The sequence below is a fragment of the Pogona vitticeps genome, chromosome 4, assembly GCF_051106095.1.
Source record: "Pogona vitticeps strain Pit_001003342236 chromosome 4, PviZW2.1, whole genome shotgun sequence".
Lineage (NCBI taxonomy): Eukaryota > Metazoa > Chordata > Lepidosauria > Squamata > Agamidae > Pogona > Pogona vitticeps.
The window spans coordinates 91,929,014-91,952,746 of NC_135786.1; the positions used below are offsets into that span (position 1 = coordinate 91,929,014).

The 23,733-nt window shown below is 38.8% G+C and overlaps 1 protein-coding gene across 7 annotated transcripts in view; it reads left to right on the forward strand.

Moving 5' to 3' along the window:
• RPAP2 (RNA polymerase II associated protein 2) overlaps positions 1–22,873 on the forward strand; it is a 63,519-nt gene extending 40,646 nt beyond the window's left edge. For 6 of the 7 annotated variants that reach the window (XM_020807149.3, XM_078391756.1, XM_020807150.3 and 3 more), the window contains 2 exons: positions 19,333–19,482; positions 21,980–22,873. In XM_020807149.3, coding sequence (XP_020662808.3) covers positions 19,333–19,482; position 21,980 — 151 coding nt within the window. In that variant the 3' untranslated portion in view covers positions 21,981–22,873. The remainder of the gene's footprint in view (positions 1–19,332; positions 19,483–21,979) is intronic. The other variant, XM_072997938.2, reaches the window with a different exon arrangement.
• Positions 22,874–23,733: the final 860 nt, after the last annotated feature.

Below are 23,733 nucleotides of genomic sequence, written 5' to 3' on the forward strand. Positions count from 1 at the left end.
GGTTTAACCAGTTCCACTCTCCAAGTGAATTTCCATGGCCAAGTGGGGATTTGAACAGTGTTCTCCAGAATACTAGTCCATCACTCTATCCACTGTACCACACTATCTATCCATATCTAATAGCAGTGAATGTATCTGACCTGTTACTCCCCCAGACATGTAATTTCCAGTTATTATTAAATAATGTAAGACTTGATGATAACCGATTAGTCTTTCCAATATATGCAATTCCCCTTTCCTCCTACTCCTGATATTAATTAAGGGAAATAGATTGTGGAATTATAAAAATGCTAAAGTTAAAGGTGAGTGCCCAGGGCTTAGCAAAAAATCTAACTTTATATACCATTCTAATTATACAGATCAGATTTTATTAGCACATTGTCCACCTTGGATCCATTTTTATGACATACGGTCAGATCTCGCCATTTTAAACCTTGAATTAGTGTATGTTCTGATATTGATACAGCTTTATTCATCTGATATCATTTGTTCATTTTTGCCAGCTTAATTTCTCTATAGTATATGTAGTTTAATGTATGGTGCCCCTAGATGACCTCAGTTAGTTGGTTCTTTCAGTATTTTCAGTGCTTTTCTATAGGGTTTGCCATTTTTAATGAAGTTTTCTCAAGTACCAAAAACTGGTAGGTTCACTCTAAAGAGTAAACTCATAAACAAAAATAATTCATAAAAATAATATTTGGAGGAATAATTAATTTTTATAATAACAGTACTTCCCAAAAAATCAATTGGTAATGTTTGCCAGTATGTCTGCTCATTTTCTGTTTCCCCGAATAATTTATGATGGTTATACCAACCCAACCCATTTAGATCAAATTCCATCCAAATATCAAGGTACCTAACTGATTGGTCAGATCCTCTGTGCAGTGTAGTGGATAGAGTGATGGATTAGGACTGTGGAGAACAGGTTCTAATCCCCCCTTGGCCTCGGAAGCTCAGTGGGGGAGTGGAACTGGTAAATAAAACCACTCCTTAAATATCTCACTTTCCTTGAAAGCCCTAGTAGGTTCGCTGTAAGTTGATATTGATTTGAAGGGTATAGAACACGGACTCACCTGATTGGTTAATCCAACCCATGGAACCCGTTTTAACTACATATTTTTACAGATCTGTTTAGAGGATATATTTTTTTAAAACCCTTATAAAATTTCTAAAAGTATTTTATATTACTGGCCAGCTAATTTTGAAAGTAACATTAGGTAAACATTTTAAAGAGTATCTCTTCCTACACATACCTGCATCTCTTCCCTTAAAAGCAACCAGCCGTGAAGCCACCACAAGTGAAAAATGCTTTTCCCAATCTCCCATGTTAATATAGCTGTTGCGTGATCTGCATAAACCATTGGTTTAATGAAAATCTTTAGAGTCTTTCCAATTATAAAGAACACCCTATTTAAATTATATGGCTTTATGTATCAGAACATAATAATTTATTGATTGATTTATTTATTTATTGGACTTATATACCGCCCCATAGCGCTACAAGCACTCTCCAGGCGGTTTACAATTTTTAATTATACCGGCTACACATTGCCCCCCCAGCAAGCTGGGTACTCATTTTACCGACCTCGGAAGGATGGAAGGCTGAGTCAACCTTGAGCCGGCTACCTGGGATTTGAACCCCAGGTCGTGAGCACAGTTTTAGCTGCAGTACAGCGTTTTAACCACTGCGCCACGAGGCTCTTATATAAAAATCATCTGGTCCTTAGCAGGTCTGAAAACTAGTTAAATACGACCTCAGATGATCAACAACATGTGACATATTACACCATGTCATGATTTATTTAACAAAAATAAAGCCAAAATGGAGAAGCCATTGTGAAAAACTAAGTACATCCTTAACTGCTTCTATAGGAATTAAGAGGCTAAGTAGCAGCCAGGTGCAGTTTACTGGTCAGAATCATTCAGGTGTGTGCTAACACAATACCAAGGAGAAAACACATCAGCAACGACCATAGAGAAGCAATTATTGCCGCCCATCAATCTGGGAAGGGTTATAAGACCATCTCCAAACAATTTAAAGTCCATCATTCTACAATGAGGAAGATTATTCACAAATGGAAAGCAATCCATTCTTCTCAGGAGTGGATGTCCAGGCAAATTCACCCCAAGGTCAGACTGTGCAGTGCTCAGAAAAATTACCCGAAACCCAAGAGTTATATCTCCAGGCCTCAAATATCATGCTAAATGTTAAAGTTAATGACAGTACAATTAGAAAAACACTGAACAGATATTGTTGGTTTGGAAGGGTTGCCAGGAGAAAGCCTCTTGTCTTTAAAAAGAACACGGCAGTACAGCTTAGGTTTGCAAAATTGCATCTAAACAAATGGAAAGACTTCTGGAGCAACGTCCTTTGGACTGATTAGACCAAAGTGGAGATGTTTGGCCACAATGCACAGCGCCACGTTTGGCGAAAACCTATTGGTGTTTGTGTAAGGTAACTTGCTATGGCTAACATGACATCTTGTGCAATGATTGGGCCTGTGACCGAGACCCTCACACCGTGATACTTCATCGATCGGCTACAATTAGCCTTAGCAAGTTACTGGACCTTATATGATCACCAATAGAATTTTGGCCATTGTTATGCATTTCATAATCTTCAAGAATAAATTATTTGAGGTTTTAATCATAAAGGTTTTTAAAAATACCTCTCAAAAGGGCACAAAGGTACTGCTTCATTTTCTTATGCATTTTGAACAATTATGTCTGTCAGGCACTACATTTTGTCACTATTGGATAGGTTTGGACAAATTATTATGGTTTCTGTGACAGCATCAGATTCCTCTGAAGCATTGGAATGAGCTCATTTATTTCTTTATTTACTCATAAAGGCATTTGTTTCTTGTTTTTCAGGAAGGAAATGCATTCCCTCCCTGAATTACTTTACATATAGCAATTTTAACAATGTACATAGTTCTTTCAACAACTGTTCCAGTACAAACCCTATTAAAACTAATTAGAGTCTGTTTTTCTTGTCATTAAAATGGCAGGATACTTTTAATTTTTTTTAAAAGAGTATATAATCATAGCAGAGTATTAATTAATCTAGCAAAGAAACAACTCTTATAAAATGTTTTAATACTCAGTATTCTTAAAAGATCATGCTAAGGTCTTAGTTTTCCCCTTTTCCCCAGCTATCTCTTTATTCAGCTGCTTTCTTCCAGGTGTTTGATTTGGGTGTTGGGCTGGAAAGATACAGTAATCAGTTTTAGAAAGTTTTAAAGAAAGCTGTGATCAATTTTATGATCACAGTTTCCATAGTGACCAAGTGCAGGTGAGTAAATTCATAAAGTCATATATTGGCAACATAATTACCTAAGTGAATTAGTGTGGCATATTTTCACCTGCTTCACTTCCTATCTCTCTCTGAAACCATATTTTCTTTCAATAACTGTATTTATTACTGAATTTTATGCCAAACCATTGATATATACAGCTTACAAAAAGAAAAACAACATTTTAAAAATTAATTAAAATGCATCAGAAATAAAGAAATTGCGGATTTTTCAGCTATTAGCTAAGCCAGGGATCAATATTGGCTCAGTATAAAAATGTGTTTAAAATACCTAAGCATTTTGTAACGTATGCTGAACCTGTGTATGGCGTAACACCCACGAAGCAGTGAAGCCTGCATTTACAATTTTACTTTTTTAAAAAAAAGTAAAAGAGGTTTTTTTCACCTGCATTGAAATAGAAGTATGCGCATATTTTACAATGCTAATTTGTACATTTAACATGCATAGTGAATTTTCTTATTTTGTTGGATTAATGCATGCATATTTCTTCTTTTTTAATTACATGCTGCATCCCCCTCCCTTCACAACAGCTCCGTAAGATAAATTAGACTGAAAAGATTAATCTATATATTATTTATATTTTTTATATTGCCTTCCCACACTGTGATGCTGAAAGCTACTAAAACAAATAAGATCAAATTTAAAAAATCCTTAAAGTATAGGAAAGGTAAAGTTTCCCCTTGACAATTTTTGTCCAGTCGTGTTCGACTCTAGGGAGCAGTGCTCATCCCCATTTCCAAGCCATAGAGCCAGCGTTTTGTCCGAAGACAATCTTCCGTGGTCACATGGCCAGTGCGACTTAGACACAGAACTCTGTTACCTTCCCACCGAGGTGGTCCCTATTAATCTACTCGCATTTGCATGCTTTCGAACCGCTAGGTTGGCGGGAGCTGGGACAAGCGACGGGCACTCACTCCGTCGTGTGGATTCGATTGTGATTAAAGTATAGAATAGTATATAAATAGGTCATGAGATCACCCTGTTAAAAGCAGCAGCAACTACAAAATAGAACAATATAGGCTCATCTAAATAGAAAGTGGTTGAGGCCTTTGACCATGGAGCCAGAGGTTGGGAGTTCGGTTCCCACTCTGCCTCCTTGACAGGGGCTGGACTCGATGATCCGTAGGGTCCTTTCCAGCTTTGTAGTTCTATGATGATGATGAAGATGATGGTTTACATGGGATACTGTTGGAGAGAGGACCAGCTAAGGATCTCTAGCACAGGATTTGAAGTTTCTGCTCAGTGTAGGCCATATTGTATCAATCCAGACAAAATGTACTTAAGGCTTGTGCCCCTGCGGCCAGCTCTGACATCTCCACAAAGCTTTGCAGAAGTCATAATATCTCAGCTAAACATATTTTCTCCTTCTCATTATTGGGAGCTATACAACCTTGTGTAAAGGTCAATTCCTGAGAACATCCATGATCAAAAGTACAGAGTAGTTAATTATCAGAGCATATCTATCTTGTCTGCCCCTGTCCTAGCATAAATCACCCTCCAATGCAATCAAAGTTGTCTCCCACACAAAGCTAGGCCTGAAGCAAGACTGGGATGGAATTTGGTAATCCATGTCATTCAAAAACACCCTGCAGCTGAGATTCCTCCATGCACTTGCACTCTGCTTGCTGTTAGACAACACCAGCTCACCTGCTTTTGGGAGATCCAAGTGATCAACTTTAGCTTCCTTTCAATCTGTCGTCAGGTCGTCTCCGACTCTTCGTAGCACGCTTCCTTTCCCACCCCCGCTCCTGGAAGTGGCAGCCATGAAAGTTTAATAAATAAAATATTTCCTATCAAGAGCTCAGAAAAGTCATGTTTTTGGATTACTGCTTCAGCAACCCCTGTTGTCATTTTCGGGCAGGAGAACTTTTGGAGCTGCAGTTGAAAGTAACTTTTCCATCCTCCTTTCCTCCCTCATTTCCCTCTGCGGCCTGTTTGCAGAGTAGCTGCACCAGGTCCCCCCCCCAGCGCTTCACCTTACAAGTTGTTCTCCTTTTGCCTTAGTCAGTGTCCTCAAGTCTGAAGGAACTTCACATTCAGCGAGGATCTGCATCTTTCTAATCCAAGACCAACATTCTGCTTATGTGATTAACTTCATATGATTTCTGTTATTTTGATCCGTAGATGACCTGGCAGCATAATCACGTGATAGACAGATATTCTTTTAAAGGTTTATGTGATGAGCAGAGTCCTAAGGCTCATTTGCATCTGTAGCCACTTAGATTGGTGATTTATAGCTTATGGAGTGATGTGGGGTGTTTTTGTGTGTCTTGTGCTGATTGTTTATTCAGTGTTATTGATTCTCAATATGTTAAAGGCACAAGGAAGTTTTGTCTGTCCAGTCCTGCTCCCCTTAAGCATGGCTGGCTGTTGATGAAAGGTTTTTATTACAACACTTCCTTGATATGACATCTTTGAAGTAAGCTCTTTTGTTTGTTATCTGTGATAGCCAGCAGCTGACAGATACCGAAGGGCTTCCTTTAACTTTAAGGAAAGGCAACCAGGTGTAGTCAACCTTTCTGTCACACTTCTTGGATTCTATTTTAAACTCTTTTTTTGTTAGAAAACTAATCGCGAGCGATACTATCTCTATTCTTTATTATTGGTTTATGAATATTTATAAGCTGCTGGAATCTGAAGATTTCAAAATGTCAGAGAGCGGTGATAAAATCTAAATCATACCTAAAATTCAAATTCAGGGTTTATATGAAATAGAATAATAGATAACAAACTGGCAAAAATAGATGTGTTAAAACATGTCAGAAATGACATTTATTGAAGCATGCAACATTCCAGTGAGAAGGCTATTCTGCACAGTGGATGTCACCACACTAAGTGCCCTACTGTGAATGACTGGGGAACAAACCTGAAGAAAAAGCTGGTACCCCAGGAGAGACTCTCCAGATGATTTCAAAGACCAAATGAGATTGTTGTTTCTCTAGTAACTGGTCCCCAAATGCTTTAAGCTTTCTATATAAAACCTTAAACTTGGTCCAATACTAAATAGAAGAAGAAGTCATCAAGTCAATTCTGCCTTATGGTAACGCTTTTCAGGATTTTCCAGGTAGTGAATACTTAGAAGTAGTTTACCATTCCTTTCTTCAGTGGGTGGCCAGGACAATGCAGCTTGCCCATGGCTACAGAGGTTGGCTCTTCTCCAGGAGGCACACTGGGGAACTGAATTCTCAACCTTCGGCTCCACAGCCAGATATATAAGCCACTGAGCTATCCAGTCAACCCAGCGAATATAGGGCTAGTGCAATTATACAAGAGTGCAGTTCTACCTGTTTTTATTGTCTTCCTCTCCCCGAGCCCAGTTTTGCATTTAAGGGTTTTCTGAAAATTGTGGCGTGATTAAATCAGAGCCTAGCTAAGTTGCATGAGGTGAGGCTGCCAGCAGTGGGAGCAGTCAGCTAAGTTGACAATTGTTTGAACTTCACTTCTTGCAGAACACAACGAACACAGTAGGAATCATTCTCTTGCTGATTTTTTTTCAACATTCGTTTCAGTACATTGCTTGTAAGTGCGCAAATATATATATATATATATATATATATATATATATATATATATATATATATATATATATATATATATATATATATATATATATATATATATATATATATATATATATATATATATATATATATATATCTAAAGTGCGCAAATATATATATGAATCATTTAGTTCTGTTCTCATCAGAAGGATAAAAAAAACTTGTGTCAACTTGGTTCTATTTTGTGTGAATCCATCAGCATACAAGGATGGAATGGAATTTTGAATAAAACATAGGCTGCATAGTATCTGCAAAATGCACCTTTGTTGTAAAGGAGCTTTGCCTGCCCCTTAGAACTGGACCACAAGTACACTTCTTTGTTCTTTTGTTCTTTTAAGAGGATTCACTTTCTATTAAAAACAGATGTCAAATATTATGAATCTCTAAATGTAGGCCAATCTGTTCTTATGATTCAGCAAAATAAATGCAAACATAAAATCTGTTATCAAATCAGAATCTCGAGGATGGTGTAAAAACTGACTAAGGTGTTTCATACCACCACCACCCTTCATTGACCGGTAATAAAGCCTTTTGCCTAAATAATTGTTTCTAAAAGCATTTAAATTATTTTTGTCTTGGTAAAATTGGATTTATTCGGAACATTATGTTGTGCTAAAACATAGTATAAAGGGCTATCTTTAAAACATGCTGTATGTTGATGTTGGTTAAGTTAGAGGCTTCCAGTTCAAGTCCATCCATCAAATATTAATACGTTCTAATGGACAATCTTCACTCTGGAGGCACCTCTTTTTGCTTCTAACAAGATTTTTCCCCCCATTTGTTTTGTCAAGATTCGGTTTAAACTTGAACACAGTTTGTAAGTGAAGATTTTTTTAAAAGTGGCTGCTGGTACCAACAATGTACAAAGGAAGGAGTGTAATGATCAGTAGTAAATGAAACATGTATGTATTCCATCATGTTTTTCTGCAATGTCAGAATGGGTGTTCTTATAGTGTTGTTGTTTTATTACCTTGTTTGTTCAGTCAAGTGTATATCTGTGTATATATAGGTGAATCCTAAGAATAGGAAGGTCTGTATTTAGTTTTCATAAGGAAATATATCTCATTTCAATGTTAAAATAGAAGATGCTTTAAAAAACACAGACATACATTTTCCGTTACAGATTACCCTTTTTGAAAACATTGACAGATCAAATGAATTTATAAATGTTATATTGTGTAAAGGCAAAGGGGAAAAGCTGGACCAAGAGTATATGTATTTTGGAAAAGATGTAGGAACAGTGAAAAGATGGATTGAAAGTTATATATAAAGTGGGGAAATTATGTACAATCATGGTCCCCAGGGTGAAAGGTGCACTATTCTTTTGTATGTGTGCATTATTATTTTTGTCTGTGAGTTTTGTGGGCAATATGTAATTTTGTGTTGTTGTTAAAAAAAAAACCTGAATATTTATTCTGCAAAGATTCAGGCTGTTTCAGTCTTGTAAAAATATCAAGTCTTATTGGGCTTAAGCAGTATGGGGAACCTGACTCATGGTGTAGCCTGCTGTCTATGAAACAGTATATTAAATAGGACTTGAAATTTTGTAAGTTATTACAAGATTCTTATGTTCTTTTGCTGCAACCAACCAACATGGCTACCTTCCTAGACATTTTTGCTCTTCATACACGACCGTACTTTCCTTTTGCTATGAGTTCAGTCTTCCAAAGCTCTCCTTGACGTGTCAGTGTCTTGGACATAGTTTTCCTCGCAGCATTTGTGTGCACAGTACCACACCTGCAATGAAATTGTGTGTCTTCGTCTTGTGGCTTTTGACACTTAACTCCACCCACTTCCAGAGGTTTACATACTTTATAAATGCAGTTTTGCCCTTCTTGGTACTGTTTCCAGTGGAAATGAAGGCAACATTGTCTTTGTTTTTCTGTGCTGGCAGCTTGACTTGATGAATTTGAAGTGAACAGTATGGTGCAGAGTAACAATGGGGCATATTTTTAATTGTAGGTATTTGTAATGTGTGGAATGGCAGGTGCAAAAATGAGACACACATTGGCATGTTCTGCAACAGATTTCATTCCTATCTCTTGTGATACACAGAGATTATGACTTTTAATTTGAATATATTAATCCTGAACTTCTCCATGCTATTAATAGTAAGAGGATGCCAATCCAATGAGAAACCCTTTCCCAGTCTTATGTATTGCACTATTCACATACTTTCTCCAGCAATGTAGATCACTCATGAAGAACCGTCCCCCTGCTAGTAGTGTGTGTGAGAGTGAGTGAAGGAAAAAGAGAAAGAGAGAATTTTGTAACCCTTTTAATCCCTCTGCATGCCTTCATAGTTTAGTAGGACTTACTAAAGGGCATAGGATTTCAACTGCATCATCAATTTCTACAAAGCAGTGGTCTCAGTAGTTAGCTCTTTCCTTGTTAGGAAAGCATGCCAACCCTTTGTTCATTTTAGACTTCAGTATTATAATGTGGAATCAGAGTTTGGAACTGTTACTTTTTTGTAGAGATGGGAAGGTTTCTAGAACTACCGTTCCAGAAGCGTATGGGAAGCATAGCTATTTTGGCAGATGTAACCTGAAGATAGAACTTTTCCAGGTTCTGCATTGAATAAAGTGAGGCTGTCTGTCAAGGACTGTCCTGTAAATTTCACTTTTTCCCCCCTGGCAGCTTTTTGGCCCTGTAGTATCATTTTGGGAATGTTGCCACAGTGTGCCATATTCTAATTTGGGAGGATGTGCCTTAGATGTAGAATGGTATTGCAATTATTCTCCAGGATGCAGTGGAAAAAGCAAAACTTTAAAACATTAAACAAGATGTAGGGTCTTTTTCATTACAACCCTTTAACGTGATTAAATCAATGCACAATGGGTCGTTTGGGGTTTATGTTTCACTCTGCTTCCTTGGGATGCTTCTAACAAATCTTCTAATGTCAGATTTCAGGTGGAAATGTGCATTTTAAGTACTGTAAATAGGCTTTAAACATTGCTTAAATGTTCATTGGAAAACATGATTTATTGACTGTCCCCCCTTGTTTTTTTGCTTTAAGGACTATACTGAATTCTTAGTATGTTTTTATCTTAGACCTACACAGATAAATGTCATGTTCTTGGGGATTCATTTTCTGCATAATCACATTTCATTAAATATTTAGATTTGTTTTCTCTCAACATCACAATGTTTGCTGATGGATCTTGAATTATAGGAGTGTTGCAGACCAAAGCTGCAAATCTATATTGTAAAACCTGGGAATAAGTTTTACAATTAAACCTGGAGCCAACCTATGCAATACAATTTAGAAAGAATGGAACTGACAATAAAAAGTGTTTCATTGTGGAGTGTAATTTTTATGATAGTTTTTTCAGCACTAAGGTGTCTTAAATTGATGCATGAGAATGAGATTAGCTGATACATTTATTACATTTTCATGGGCATGCTCCCTCAGGTGACGAAAGAAGTCACTTTGGGACAGCCGGTGATTTTCTACACCTACACACCTCTCATTAAACTTGTTCTGTTTTGTAACTGGTCACTGAAAGGTAAACACAGACTTAATTTGCAACTCTGTTTGCCAAGACTACACAAAACTCATAAACTGAGAGGGTGAGGGGTTGAAATCAAGACTTGATTCATACAAAAACATTGCAATAAAGATTCACCAAATATTCCCCTCAAGCCAGACAAATACAGAGTGCTGACATTTGAATCCTCAAACTCCATGGCTGAACCAGTTCCAAGTCCCTCTAGGTAGTTAAGACTCTCATTCAAGCCCATGGAAACTACCAACTACCATTCCCATCAATGTCCAGGCCGTTCCAAGGCTTACAGTCTATGTTTGCCCAAGAACATGTCAGAAATCAGCCTTTCCCAACTTGGAGTCTGCTAGATGTTTTGCTGAGCAACTTCTGCCAGTTCTGTACAACTTGGTCATTTGGCAAGGACAAAGAGAGTCGCATAGTACAAGACATCTGGAGATGTTTGTTCCAGATGTTTCATTTTAATTCTAAGGTACTGTTTTAAAAAGAGACATCATCATTATTCAGAATCTGCCCCCCATCCTAGTTACAACTGTATGAATGGGAAAGCAAGCTTGAGCCCAGTGTTCCAGATCTGCATATTTGTTGCTTATGAACCAGGGAACAAGGTTTCATAAGAAGCTGCTTTATACTATGTACGGTAGTAGCACTTATTCATCTAGCCCAGTGTTACCAACTCAGGCAGGATTCTTTCCTTGCCTGCCTTGGAAATCCCTTACTAGGTCCAACTCTCCTTCACTTCCAAAATCAAATGAGGTTGAATGTGTTCACCGGGTGGTGATGTGATGCCCACAGTCAGCAGACTATGCGGACTTTACTCAAGATGTACGGTATGTTCCTTGCACTGCTGTGTATACACCTGTATATTGCAGAGGAGACTGGCGCAGATCAGTACAGTAGGGGAAATAGCTCATGCATAGAAGGCTTTCAGAATTTATCTTGCATAAACCAATTAAAATATTCAAATCTTATCAAAGCGTGCTGCTTATATACCGCCTCACAGTGCTTCAAGCACTCTCTGGGCGGTTTACATGTTAATTATGCAGGCTATACATTGCCCCCCCCCCCCAAGCTGGGTACTCATTTTACCGACCTCAGAAGGATGGAAGGCTGACTCAACCTTGAGCCGCTACCTGGGATTGAACCCCAGGTCGTGAGCACAGTTTGGGCTGCAGTACAGAGGTTTAACCACTGCGCCACGAGGTTCATATAATTATTGTCTTTCCAATTTTTTCTTACTTTTTCTAAGTTATAAAAGCTGGGAATCCACTGTTTCTTCATTTTGGTTGTGGTGGAAAAGAAAGAGGGAAATGTTTTAAGTGTCGTTCATGTTAACCAAATAACTTTTAATAGGGCTACATAAGAGTAGCTCAGTGCTGTTGCTTGTCTTAACACGAGTTTCCACTCAGACTATTTCTTGTACAGCATATATGAAGGAGATGGTTTAATAGGGATTTATCATTCTGATGTATTCTTGACATTCTAGCTTTCTTTTCATTTCTTAGTTTTAGGAAGACCTATTTACTATATGTTGAATAGAAAGATGTGGAAGCTGACCTGTTTTACTCCCTAGAGTCTGGTGTTTAGCCAGTTTTGTTATGAACATAGATAGGTAAGCTCTTTCAGACAGACTTGGACGGACCACCTCACTGCTCACTGGCAATCAAAGAAAGTGCATGAATTGCCATGGAGGTGAAGCAATTCTCAGAAGGTTTCTAGAAACTCACGTTGCAGCTTGCCAGCCGAGTTGTCATTCTGATTACGTCACAGCAAGCATGGCACTCTTCTCTCCCCTGCCACTTTATTTTTGCAGCTCTGTTAAAAAGGTTAGAGTGGGAGAGCATGAATTCCCCCCCCCCTTTTTTTTATCATAACAGCTATGCTGTGAGGTAGCTAGGCTGCAAGATGGTGACTGGCTCATGATCGCTTCATGGCTAAGTGGAGTTTTGAACCTGGGTTTCTCCAGTCTTAGTCTGTTATTCTAACCAGTGGTTGAAGTCCTGTTGTTTAGTGTAGTGAATCACACTGGAGTTGTCCCACTGAATCAGTGGAGATTTGGTGAGCCAATTCCTTTGTAAATTCCATGGATTCAAAAGGGCCTACTCTAGTTGCAACTAGCGTAGGCCCCGCTGAATCAATGGAACCTGTGGAGGAGTTCTTGCCGAGTCCCCGCTGATTCAGTGAGCCTACTCTAGTGAAATTTACTACATTAAGCAGCAGGATTTCAGCCGCAGGACACTATGCTATCTCTCTCAAATAGTTTTTGTCCACTATTGTTGAACTTCTGTTTCAGAAATCCATGCTCGGTTTCTAAAGAAACCGAAGTTCCCTTGAAAACACAGTTTGAAAACCACTTCCTTATGGGTGTCCTTTTGTCTCCCACGATGGGCAAGGCCTACTGCTTAAAGTGAGTGTGGTCGAATCAAAAACACAAGAAAAACTTACTGTCAGAGAACCACAGCATTGTAGAGCTTGAAGAAAACCCAAGAGCCATCACATCCAGTCCCCTGCCAATGAAGGAAATACTACAAGTGAGGCCTTCCTGAAAGATGGCCATCTAATTTCTATTATAAAATCCTCAGTGAAGGAATGAAACCATCAACCTCCATGGTGTCCATTCTCCTCTCACAGCCGTTAACTGTCAGGAAGTTCTTCCTAATGTTTTGGACTAATATTGGATTAAGCTGCAGAAAACAAGTGTGCTGCATATTCCATGAAAATCAAATATTAGGTTTTCGGAGAGGGCACTGCATTAGTAAAACAGCTAATATAGTTTTAGGTGGCATCCAAAAAGTATGGTATCCAGGTCCAGGAATGTAATAGTGACACTCTATTCTGCTTTGATCAGACTCTCATCTGATGAACTCTGTCTAGTTATGGGCACCACAATTTAAGAAGGATATAGATGCTCAGAGATGGATAATCCTGTGATAATCCTTGGGAAGGTGACAGTAGATACGTTTAGCCAGGACAAGGAAAAAAGAGAAAGGTGGTGTGATAGGCATTTTCTAATATATAAAAGGCTGTAGTGTGGGAAATGGAAAAGTAAGCTTACTTTCTGCAGCTCTAGAGAGTAGAAAAAATGCCAGGTTTAGTAGATTTAAAGCAGTACTGTACTGACTTGCCCATAATACTCTCATGGATTGTCCAAAAGCATACAGTGATAGCTTTCCACCTGACCAGGCACAGTGGACTTTCACCAGCAGAGTTTCACTCCATGTTTGGGGAGCAATGGACAGATGTTACGACTAGATCCTGTCTCCCGTCAGCCGTCAACAACAGGAGGTTACATTTGTGCTGTTGTGTCCCTGTTTAAAAAGCCATCCAGCAGTTATATGCTCCTAATGAACAAAGTGATACCCAGTGCGATGTAGTGAATAGTGTGATGAACTGGGATTCAGGAGGCCTGGGTTTCAATCCCTGCTCAGCCACGGAAGCTCATTGTGGGTCCACGTGGAACTGGTGAAGCCGCTCCTTAAATATCTCACTTACCTTGAAAGCTCTATAAGTTCGTTCCAACTTCACAACAGATGGCAACAATGAAGGAAGTAGCAATGGGCCCTGCCCTTTCAGAAAACCAGCCTCTTTCTCCCTTTCCCTCCCTCCCTCTCTCTCTGTTAGCTGCATAAACAGAATTTTACACTACTTGTCATCTGACAATTTCCCTCTTGCAACAGCGGTTTCAAAGCTACTGCACGCAGCCTTGATTGTTATTTATTTTTAAGTTCACTTTCTAGTCTGCTTGAAGGAGTGGAGGCATGGCTGAGGAAATGCACTGCTCTGATTACTCGCTTGTTCCCATTGATCTGCCGCTTCCGAGAGTTATTTTATCCATATTTTATGTGCCCCCTGGCAATGGGTAAAGTTTAAATTAAATAATCATCCGAGAGGCCTCTGTGGTGAAGTGTCCAGGCATTTTTGTGGAAATCATGACACACAACATGGCAAGCAGAGTCTGTAAAAAGCCTTCGTTTTGCACACGTGATGGGTCGAGATTGAGCAGCTGCTACTGCTGTTAGGCAGGATATAAATAAAGAATGTGAAAGCTTGGTATCCCTGCTGTCCTGTTTAATGAGAAAATAAATAGAAAATAGATGCTGGCTTGAAGTTTACATTTCTTCGTGAAGAGACCATCGGACTTCCCTTTTGTATGCATCTTCTTTGCTCCATTTTATGGGTCCTGCGAGCTCTGACCTCTCCATGTTGGTGTTCTCCTGATTTCTGATGGCCCAGAATTATGAAATGCTGGCTTAGGTGCTGCTCCAACACATTCATGGGTGACATTGATCTGGTTAACCATGGCGCTCGTACCTTGCATAGGAAGCTTGGGCAGAAAAAGGCCAATTTGGGAACTAAACCAGAAGAAATTGTGCCATCTTGACCATTGTTCAGCCATAGTTTTGTACACCGATGATACTTGTCTGTAAAGAGGAATCTTAAAAGAGAGGTTACAAAGGAGTACAGTGTGGTGGAGTGGTTAGAATGTTGGACTAGAACTGGAGAGACCTGTGTTCAAATCTTACCTTAGCCTTTATCTTCAATGGGTGATTATAGAGTTGTACTGACTCTCAGTTTTCCCTGCCGCACAGAGTTGTGGTGTAGTTAACATGGGGGTGGGGGAGCATATATACTGCCTTGAGCTCCATGAGGGATGTAAATACTGTAATCAAATAAGTGAGTGTCACTTACATTTCCTTGAAAGCCAGTAAAAGCCAGCAGGCTTTTAATAATCATGACAGAGTCCTTGAATCCTATTTTTTTACTTAAGATAGTTCTTAACATTTCATATGTTTTTTATCGTTCAATGTATTCTAATCATAGTTTGTTTTTCAATATATTTAATGTTTTTTTATATATTACAATAATTTTTAATATTGTGAGCCTCCTTGAGTCCCCTTATCAGGAGAAAGGTGGCCTATAAAGAAGAGAAATAAAATAAAATGTCACACTGCACGCCAAGGAGGGATAACTTTGGCAGCTCTCAAGGACAATGTTTCATCTCCTCAGTTCCTGCCATTAAGCTCAGAAATGCCCCAAATTGGGGGGTGGGGGTAGGGATCAGACGTCTGCTTCCCAGAGAGCTGATGGAATCTCTGGAGGGCCCCATATTACCCACACCTTCTTCAAAGAAAGATAGCAGAGATTGAAATGTAAAGCCTTATCACTGAACACCAGCTTCTACCCGGAGGATGTTCTGTGCCACGTGCGTAGAAAGATCTGGCAGCATGTGGGGGGGGGGGGAATCAAGAAACTTTTATCTCTGTATGGCTTAGATAGTTCTAAATGCTGCTAGTTTATATATGTATGTGGAGTGAGCGGGTACACTTTTGAAATAAGATGAGCATGACATCCTCACCAGAATATTTAGGTAGATACCATGCAAATTTGGTGGCTTGTCAGCATTTAATTTGGAACTAAGGTCTAGAACATAATCTGTTATCACTCTCTTTTTGAAAAAGCCAGGTCAGGCAAAGTTATCTGTCCTGCATCTTCTGCAGTAAAGGCAGTTGCAAAGATATAAAATGGTGTAAGATTTTTTTTTAATCATGATGAGTTACCATAGTCTGCTGTTAATGCTCGTGGATTATTATCTGCATATATCTAGTTTAATTATTATTCTTTCACCAAGTCCTCGTAAATAGACTTGATGCATTTTGTGTTGTTTGCACCAGAGCTTAGAAAAAATTAAATTTTTTGGACTACAACTCTAGTATTGCCCGGCTGTTGTGGTCTTTGTCCACACCTATGTAAGTCCAAAAAGGTAAATTCCCTGAGCTTTCATTTGGCCTGATTTATTCTGGGAGCTACCTTTAGATGAATTTCTGGTATAGCAAATATGTTTGACAAATGATAATTTGGTGTTGAATTACCGCTGGATGTCATAACAGGACTTTGCTGTTGTTTCTGTGAACTGTTTAAAAGAGACTTGCCTTATGGAAGCTGTACATCTAAGCAGTGGTCACCAGGTGTTCTTGAACCAAAACTCTCAGAAGCCTTCACCACTAGCTGTGTTGACCAGGATTTCTGGGAGTTGCAGTTCAAGAACCTCTGGGTTTCCCAGAATTGGGAACCATTGATCTAAAGAATGCCCAGTTACGCCGATGGGTCCCTTGAAAAGGTTTGTTCCCCAGTTTCTCATTAAAGCTACAGCCCTATTGCCTCCCATGAACAGGACTGATGTTTGCGCAGGTAGACTACAACACCCCTGTGGCTTAGCAACCTTGGGAATAGCACCCCCACACCGGGTAACAATACAGTGGGGTCTCTATTTAAGAACGTCCCTACTTAAGAACAATCCAACTTAAGAACAGCTCCATTTGCTAAATTTTGCTTCTACTTGAGAACAGAAATCCAAGATAAGAACAGGAAAAAAAACCTTTCCTGCTCTTTTTTTAACCTTAGGTCATCTTAGGTTAAAAAAAAAATTCTCCCCCTAGTGGTAGAGTACGTATTAACCAGCTTTGCATTAGTTCCTATGCGAACTAATGCTTCAATGTACGAACGCACCTCTACATAACAAAAAAACAGCCAGAACGGATTAATTGGTTTTCAGTCCATTCCTATGGGAAATTTTGCTTCCACTTAAGAACGTTTCAACTTAAGAACACCGTTCCAAAACGGATTAAGTTTTTAAGTAGAGGTTCCACTGTAGTTTCTATGGACGGAAAAGAGCAGATACGGATTAAATGGTTTTCAATGCATTCCTATGGGAAATGCAGATTCAACATAAGAACTTTTCAACTTGAGAACCACCTTCCAATATGGATTAAGTTCTTAAGTAGAGACCCCACTGTACCTTGACCACACTTTGTGATGTCACTTTGTCAACTTTATAAATATCTGGTCCAGCAGAGACTTTAGGTAGAGTCATCATGTCTTCAAGAGAGGAAAACAGCTTGCCATCAACACATAAAAAGAAAAAAGAGGAAAAGGCCCAGGAAGACCTTTCCTCAAACAAGACAACCAGGGCTAGGAAGTCAATTCTATTGCACTGCATATGTTGCAGTTGCTTTTGTAGTGCTCCACGGAAATCACCAGTGACCACAGGTTACAATGACTCTGAAGAAGATATGAAATTGGAGGCATGACACCATCATCAGGTGAAGTATTCTAACAGTTTGAGGACTGAAATAGGTGGCAGGGAAGGATCACTAGTGACCACAACGACTCTGAAGCAGATATGAAATTGGAGGCATGACACCATCATCAGAAATGGAAGATGAAAGGCAGCTTCATCCAGCACTTTGTCAGCGGCTTGTGCTTAGAAAGCCAGTCCAGCAGATTAGTGACCAACATCTGCCAGTCGGATATACCAGGGCAACAATGGGAGCTTCTCCAGGCCACATGATTGTTGTCCAGCAACTTCTCTGATGCTTATAATAATAATAATAATAATAATAATAATAATAATAATAATAATAATAATAATAATAATAATAATAATAATAATAATAATAATAATAATAATAATAATAATAAATTTATTGTCATTTTTTGCATGAGACTCTGGGAATGGAAGGGGTTAGGGTGGGGAATGAAGTTTGGTTCTCTTTAAACCTTCAGTATTTTGATTGTGATCCTCAGCCCATAAGCATTTTAGTTGAAACGTCAGTGTTTGGGGATTCGTTAGTGGACCACTCCACGATGTATGGAACTATCACCAGAAATGGCCTGTCTGCTTACCCTTTTTTCCCCACTGTGAGCACCACTATAGGAAACTCAGCAGCAGTTCAGTGCTGGGGAAGGATCCACCCCAGTAACCTTTGGTATGATACTGACAGCTGGTCCCTACCTCCGCACTATTAGGGAGCAGGCCAAGTAGGTGGGGCTCATTGACCTTGGAAGGCAGCCCATCTAGGAGAAGGAAAATTCCGATTTCAAACCTCCACTGCCTTGTGGCTATATCCACTGATGGAAAATGCTTCAGGAGTTAACCTCGAGGCAAAATCCAGAGCCGGAGTCCCGGAGGCAGTTCGTATCATTCTGTCAACTCCTGCAATGTTGCTGGAACCAGTTGTATTGGCTCTTGCCTTTCCATTGGACTATTTCAGCAACATGGAGAGGGGGGATTTGCTGCTTGGGTAACAGCCTATCCTCCATATTATTTTACCCAGGCTTTGTGCTCTGTAGAGCAGTGGTTCTTAACCTTTTTGAAAGAAACGCCCCCTTGAGCCATTGAGGAAGTTATCATTAAACCCCCCCCCACGGTGATGATATCTTATTTATTTATTTATTTATTTATTTATTTATTTATTTATTTATTTATTTATTTATTTATTTATTTATTTATTTATTTATTTATTTATTTATTTATTTATTTATTACACTTAAATCCAATGACCCCTGAAAACAAAATTCAATTCCAAGAAAATGAAATGCCCCCCAAAAATAACATTTAATGATTTAGTTGCAAGCGAATTTTAAGACGCAAAAAGAAACATAAAAAGGGTATAAAAACAAACCGCAATGCAGGAATTAAAAATTTCAAGACGGAAACTCTGAAACTAAATTAAGATTGGAGGAAAATATGTATTCATGCACACTGTAAAAAGGCTGCAGCCATCTTCACAGGTGTGGCTTGCTCCAGTGTCCCCCTATCGCCCCCCTTCTGCTCCAGCACCCCCACGCCGCCCCATTTCGTTCTACCGCCCCCCTGAAAAATGAAATCGCCCCCTGGGGGGCATTATCGCCCACGTTAAGAACCACTGCTGTAGAGGACACTCTCCAAGTCCTTCATACAGAGCATGTTACCATGGTCGCTCGAGACTGAAGGATGCCATTCCATTCCAATATTTGAAGTTCTCTTTCTTTTCAAACTGTTGGTTAATACTTGCACCAATTGGTTAATGCTTGCACCAATTGGTTAATACTTGCACCAATTGCTATGTTTGCTTTTGTTCTATTGAGAAGAGTGAAACAGTACATCAGATTGTCAACTTTGTGTTTCAGGCTGTCAGAAAATATTCCTATGTTTGCAAGTTGCCAGCAAAATCGAGGATATACACAGTTTCTTGCTACTTTACTTGAAGAATTACATTTCAAACATGAAGACTTTGAAAGTTTAACAAGAATATTTAAAAGAGATTATCTTCTTTACTGGTTAGTGCATGTTTCCCCTCTTTCTTATAACTCTCTTTATACTTTGCTTCTTATGAGATCCCCAGCCATGGGATTTATTAGAAGAAAGCAAATCTCTAGTTAAGGACTTTTTCAAATATATATATTTGAAAGAGTCCTTAACTAGAGATTTGCTTTCTTCTATTAAATCCCATATATAGGGCTGAATTTCACAAAAATGTATAAGTACACATTATTAAAGAAGAAACATGTAATGTGTAAGTATTCTGCAGTGCTTTTCATGAAGGAGTAGAGTTTGCTATCCTCTAGGAAGCACATGAAGCAATTTTGCCTTCTTTTTGGTTTTTCTGGAATTCTTCAGAGTCACTTTGTCTTTTTCCCAGAATCAGAAGTGAATTCTGGTTAAGTCTGGTTTTGAAAAAAGAATTTCCACCCCCCCCACACACACACATACAAAAAACCTGACCTGATAAGAAAGCATTGTAAAATTACCCTCTGCAGCCCCTAGAGGGTATAAGGAGCCTTGTAAGTCAACATATTGTTGTGTTGAGGGTTGCAGGCAGCTCCCCAATGTCCAAAGGTGAAGCAGACAGCCCACCAGACCTCTGTAAGTTGTCCATCCCTGTTATAAAGTCTTGCAGCCTGTCAAGAAGTCATGATAGGTAGGGTCAGCATATCAATGTTTGAGGGAATGGGAATGATCTTGTCCTACACTCCAGCAAGAACAGGTCAAATCAACTGAGAGCAGGAGGTAGTGTTGCTAAAGAAGAACCTTGGGGAGCCATAGAAGGGAACAGGCATGCAGAGAAGCAGTGCAGGTTTCACTCTTAGCTTCAGGATTAAAAAAGGGTCACAGATCAAGATGCTAGATGCATCTTTCTTTATGTGAGCATGATCTGTACGCCCAACACAGTATGATCAGTTGCTTCCAGAAGGCATTATCATTCAAAATAAAAACATACAGTTGTATCAGAAGGATTGAAAAGGAAGGAAATTATGAGGAAACGACTGGGATTGAAAGATAAAATTAATATGTTTGCCAAGATAATTCTACTTGTTTATTGAACCTATGTCCTCTGTAAAACTTTTCATTCATTTAAAAGAAGTTGGATGGGCTCATCCAGAAATTGTTTATGCTAACAACTTTATATAGAGTTTCAGAATGCCTTAGCAACTGTCACATTTAAATTAGAACACCGTTTTGGTCAGTACCTGCTGGGCCTCAGGGAGAGATGTCTGTTCAGTTATATGTTACCACATTATAGGAAGGATGTGGACACAGGAGAGGAATTAGGTGATAAAGGTTTCAGAGTGCAATACATATGAAGCAAGATAGATAGGGCCAGTGTGTGTTTTGCCCTCAAGAAAGTAGAGTTGGCTGGAAGCCGTGAAGTAGTTGTAAAGATTGCCCAAAAAAAGATGCAATATTGGGGCAGGGGGGATGGGGCAAACAGTACTTTTCATTGCCATGGAAGAAAGATTAATACCACAGTTCTATGCATCTACGTACACTCAGATGTTCTGTTGTGTTCCCTCACAAGCAGGGTAAGCTCTACCTTTGGCCAGATTTAGGCTACCACCTCACGAAGCAGATTTTGGATGCCCTGGAAGGACCACTGATGAGTGTTCAGTTTGTTATTCTTGCCATGGTACTGCCAGGAAGGAAAAGATGCACTAAACAGGATTTTCTTTCCAATATGCCAAAATAATTTGGCTGGCTCTCAATATTGCACACCTTGACATAGGTGTAGGAGAGGGGCACTGTTCGCTGTTCCACCTCAGGTGGCAAAATGACTGGCTGTGGCCTTACTAGGAAGTGTATTTGGAATTGCAGCCTGAGCTACTACTGTACCTGTTTGAGCTTTGAATATCGGGAAGGAAAGGATCTTAACTGAAGTCCTGTGATTTGCAGCCTAACATTTCTGATGCTCAGTGCATTTGATGATCGGTTTGGAATGCCTAAGCCAACACTTTTTTCTAAACAGAAAGAGGGAGCAGGACTCTGACAGCATTCTGCTCCAAAATGGGAGAGAATTCCAAGATTTGTAGTATGCTGATGCAATTGAAGATTTAGGGTAGTTTTTTTTTTAGACATACAGTACATATGACTTTTAGACACAAAAAGGGCTCTGGTTGTTGTACATTATACCAAGAATGGGTAATACAAATTGTGTGACCCCTCTGATTTTGTTAGACTACAACTCCTATGATTCCTCCACATTGCCTATGCTGGCTAGGGCTTCTGGGAGATGCAGTCCAACAACAACTGGATAGTCACATGTTCCTTTGCCCCTCCATTATAGATTCAGAAGAAATATTATATTTTATTGTTCAAATAAAACATCACCGATCAGTCAGCATTTTTCTTATTCAGAATATCAATCAATCCTTAAATATGGTTTTCTATCTCTCCTTTTTGAATGTTAACTTCTAAATAGACTGTTGTTGCTTTATGTCTTGAGCTGATAACCATTTGCTTCAATATTAATGCTTTCATGGTATTCTTCTTTACCTACAGAGTAAGATGATCATCTTGAGCTTTTGCCCCTCGGCCAGAAATGCAATCAAGACTGAAAGAACATTGTTGGTGGCCAGACAATTTAGTGTCAACGCATCAGTACTTTACATGGATGTGGGGTGGGGAAAATAAAACCTCACTGAGCTATCATCCGTCTACATTCTGTGAACAAGTGCTGTGAAAGTATTCTGGTTGATAGGTGGTTATTGTTCCACTCCTGTTTTTATCAAGCCAAAGTTAAGTTCTGTTATAGTTGAAAGAAGCATTTACACTACTCTAAGAATATTACAGGTTTTGTTGTTTCTCATATCATTGAACCATGCCAGTCTGAAAACATGGAGCACATTTCCAGATATTTATGCAGTTTCAGTAAGTTGCACTAATAGGGAATGCCAAAGACATGTGAGTGCATGCATCTCTTTGGTTTCTCACAAGAATATTACATTCAATGTTTATGCAAATGCAAAGGAAAAATTTAATCAGTTCTTTGATTATATCCTCCGCGCCCCCCTCCCAAAAGTAACAAGTTCCTTGGGATATCTTTTTGGGTTTTTTTAATATAAAATTAACATAGGGAACTTATGTCTGAGAGATCAGCCCTATTGAGTCCAGTGGGACCTTCTCCCTGGTTTTAGATTGTCTCTTGAGTGTACCGGCTGGGTGGGATCTGTAGGTATGCAAAGTAATAGAATTTTTGTCATCTTCAAGCTCTCTATTGTTACAGTTTTTATTTTTACATTTCCTGTCGGCATGATTTTTTTTCAGGTTAATTTTATGCTCACTCTTTAGTTCTTAGTCTCTTGAAAACATTTGAGCTTGTTTATAAAATGAAAATGCCTGGTCATCTTTAAGAAAATAAGTTTGTCCTTGAAATAAAATCCTTCTCTAACAATAGCAGTGAAAATTGTGATCATTGATCAGCAACACCCCAGAGTGGGGGTGGGGATGTTTCCCTTTCTACTAATTGAAAAAAACTAACTTGGCTACCTCTTTCGATGTTCTGCAGGTATTCAAGTAAATGTTGTCTAGAGGGGCGGGGTAAAAATTGAATGAATGAATGAATGAATGAATGAATGAATGAATGAATGAATAAATAAATAAATAAATAAATAAATAAATAAATAAATAAATTCTGTTGTAGTTAATATTATTCTGGGAAAGGATTTGTTTTCTCACATTTTCCTCCAAAGAGGTAGTCATTTAAAATATCATTTTGTCTTATAATCCTGTTATTCAAAAGGCAAACAGCTAGTGGAAGATACAGGTTTTTTTACTGTGCAGGACAAAGTCCTATGTACTCCTATAAAAGAAAGAAATGCTGCCGTTCTTACAGGGTTTTTTGTTCTTGTGCTCATCTAACACATAGCAAATATCCTAGGTATATAAACATTGTAAATTTTATATCTGTTTTTTTATCCAGTTTCTTCTGATACACACATACACATACCGGTAATTGCAGCATGGTGAGAGTGTTGAGTCTTCTTTGTAAGAGATTCCAAAATTGTAGTTATTAATGTCCTCAGGCAACACAGATTGGATGGTGTTCCAATGTGAGTCAGTGCTGTAGATATGTTGTCTGCAGCACATGACCCTTTAAAGAATGGATGAACAAATCAGTCTGTTTCCAATCTATGTCATTTTCTCATATGTTCAATCATAAGCTGGCTTCTGTTGTCTTTTAAAAAGACAAAATTTGCAATTTATTGTTAAGCATTTCCCCATAAAGTATGTATGTATTAATAACTACTTAGATA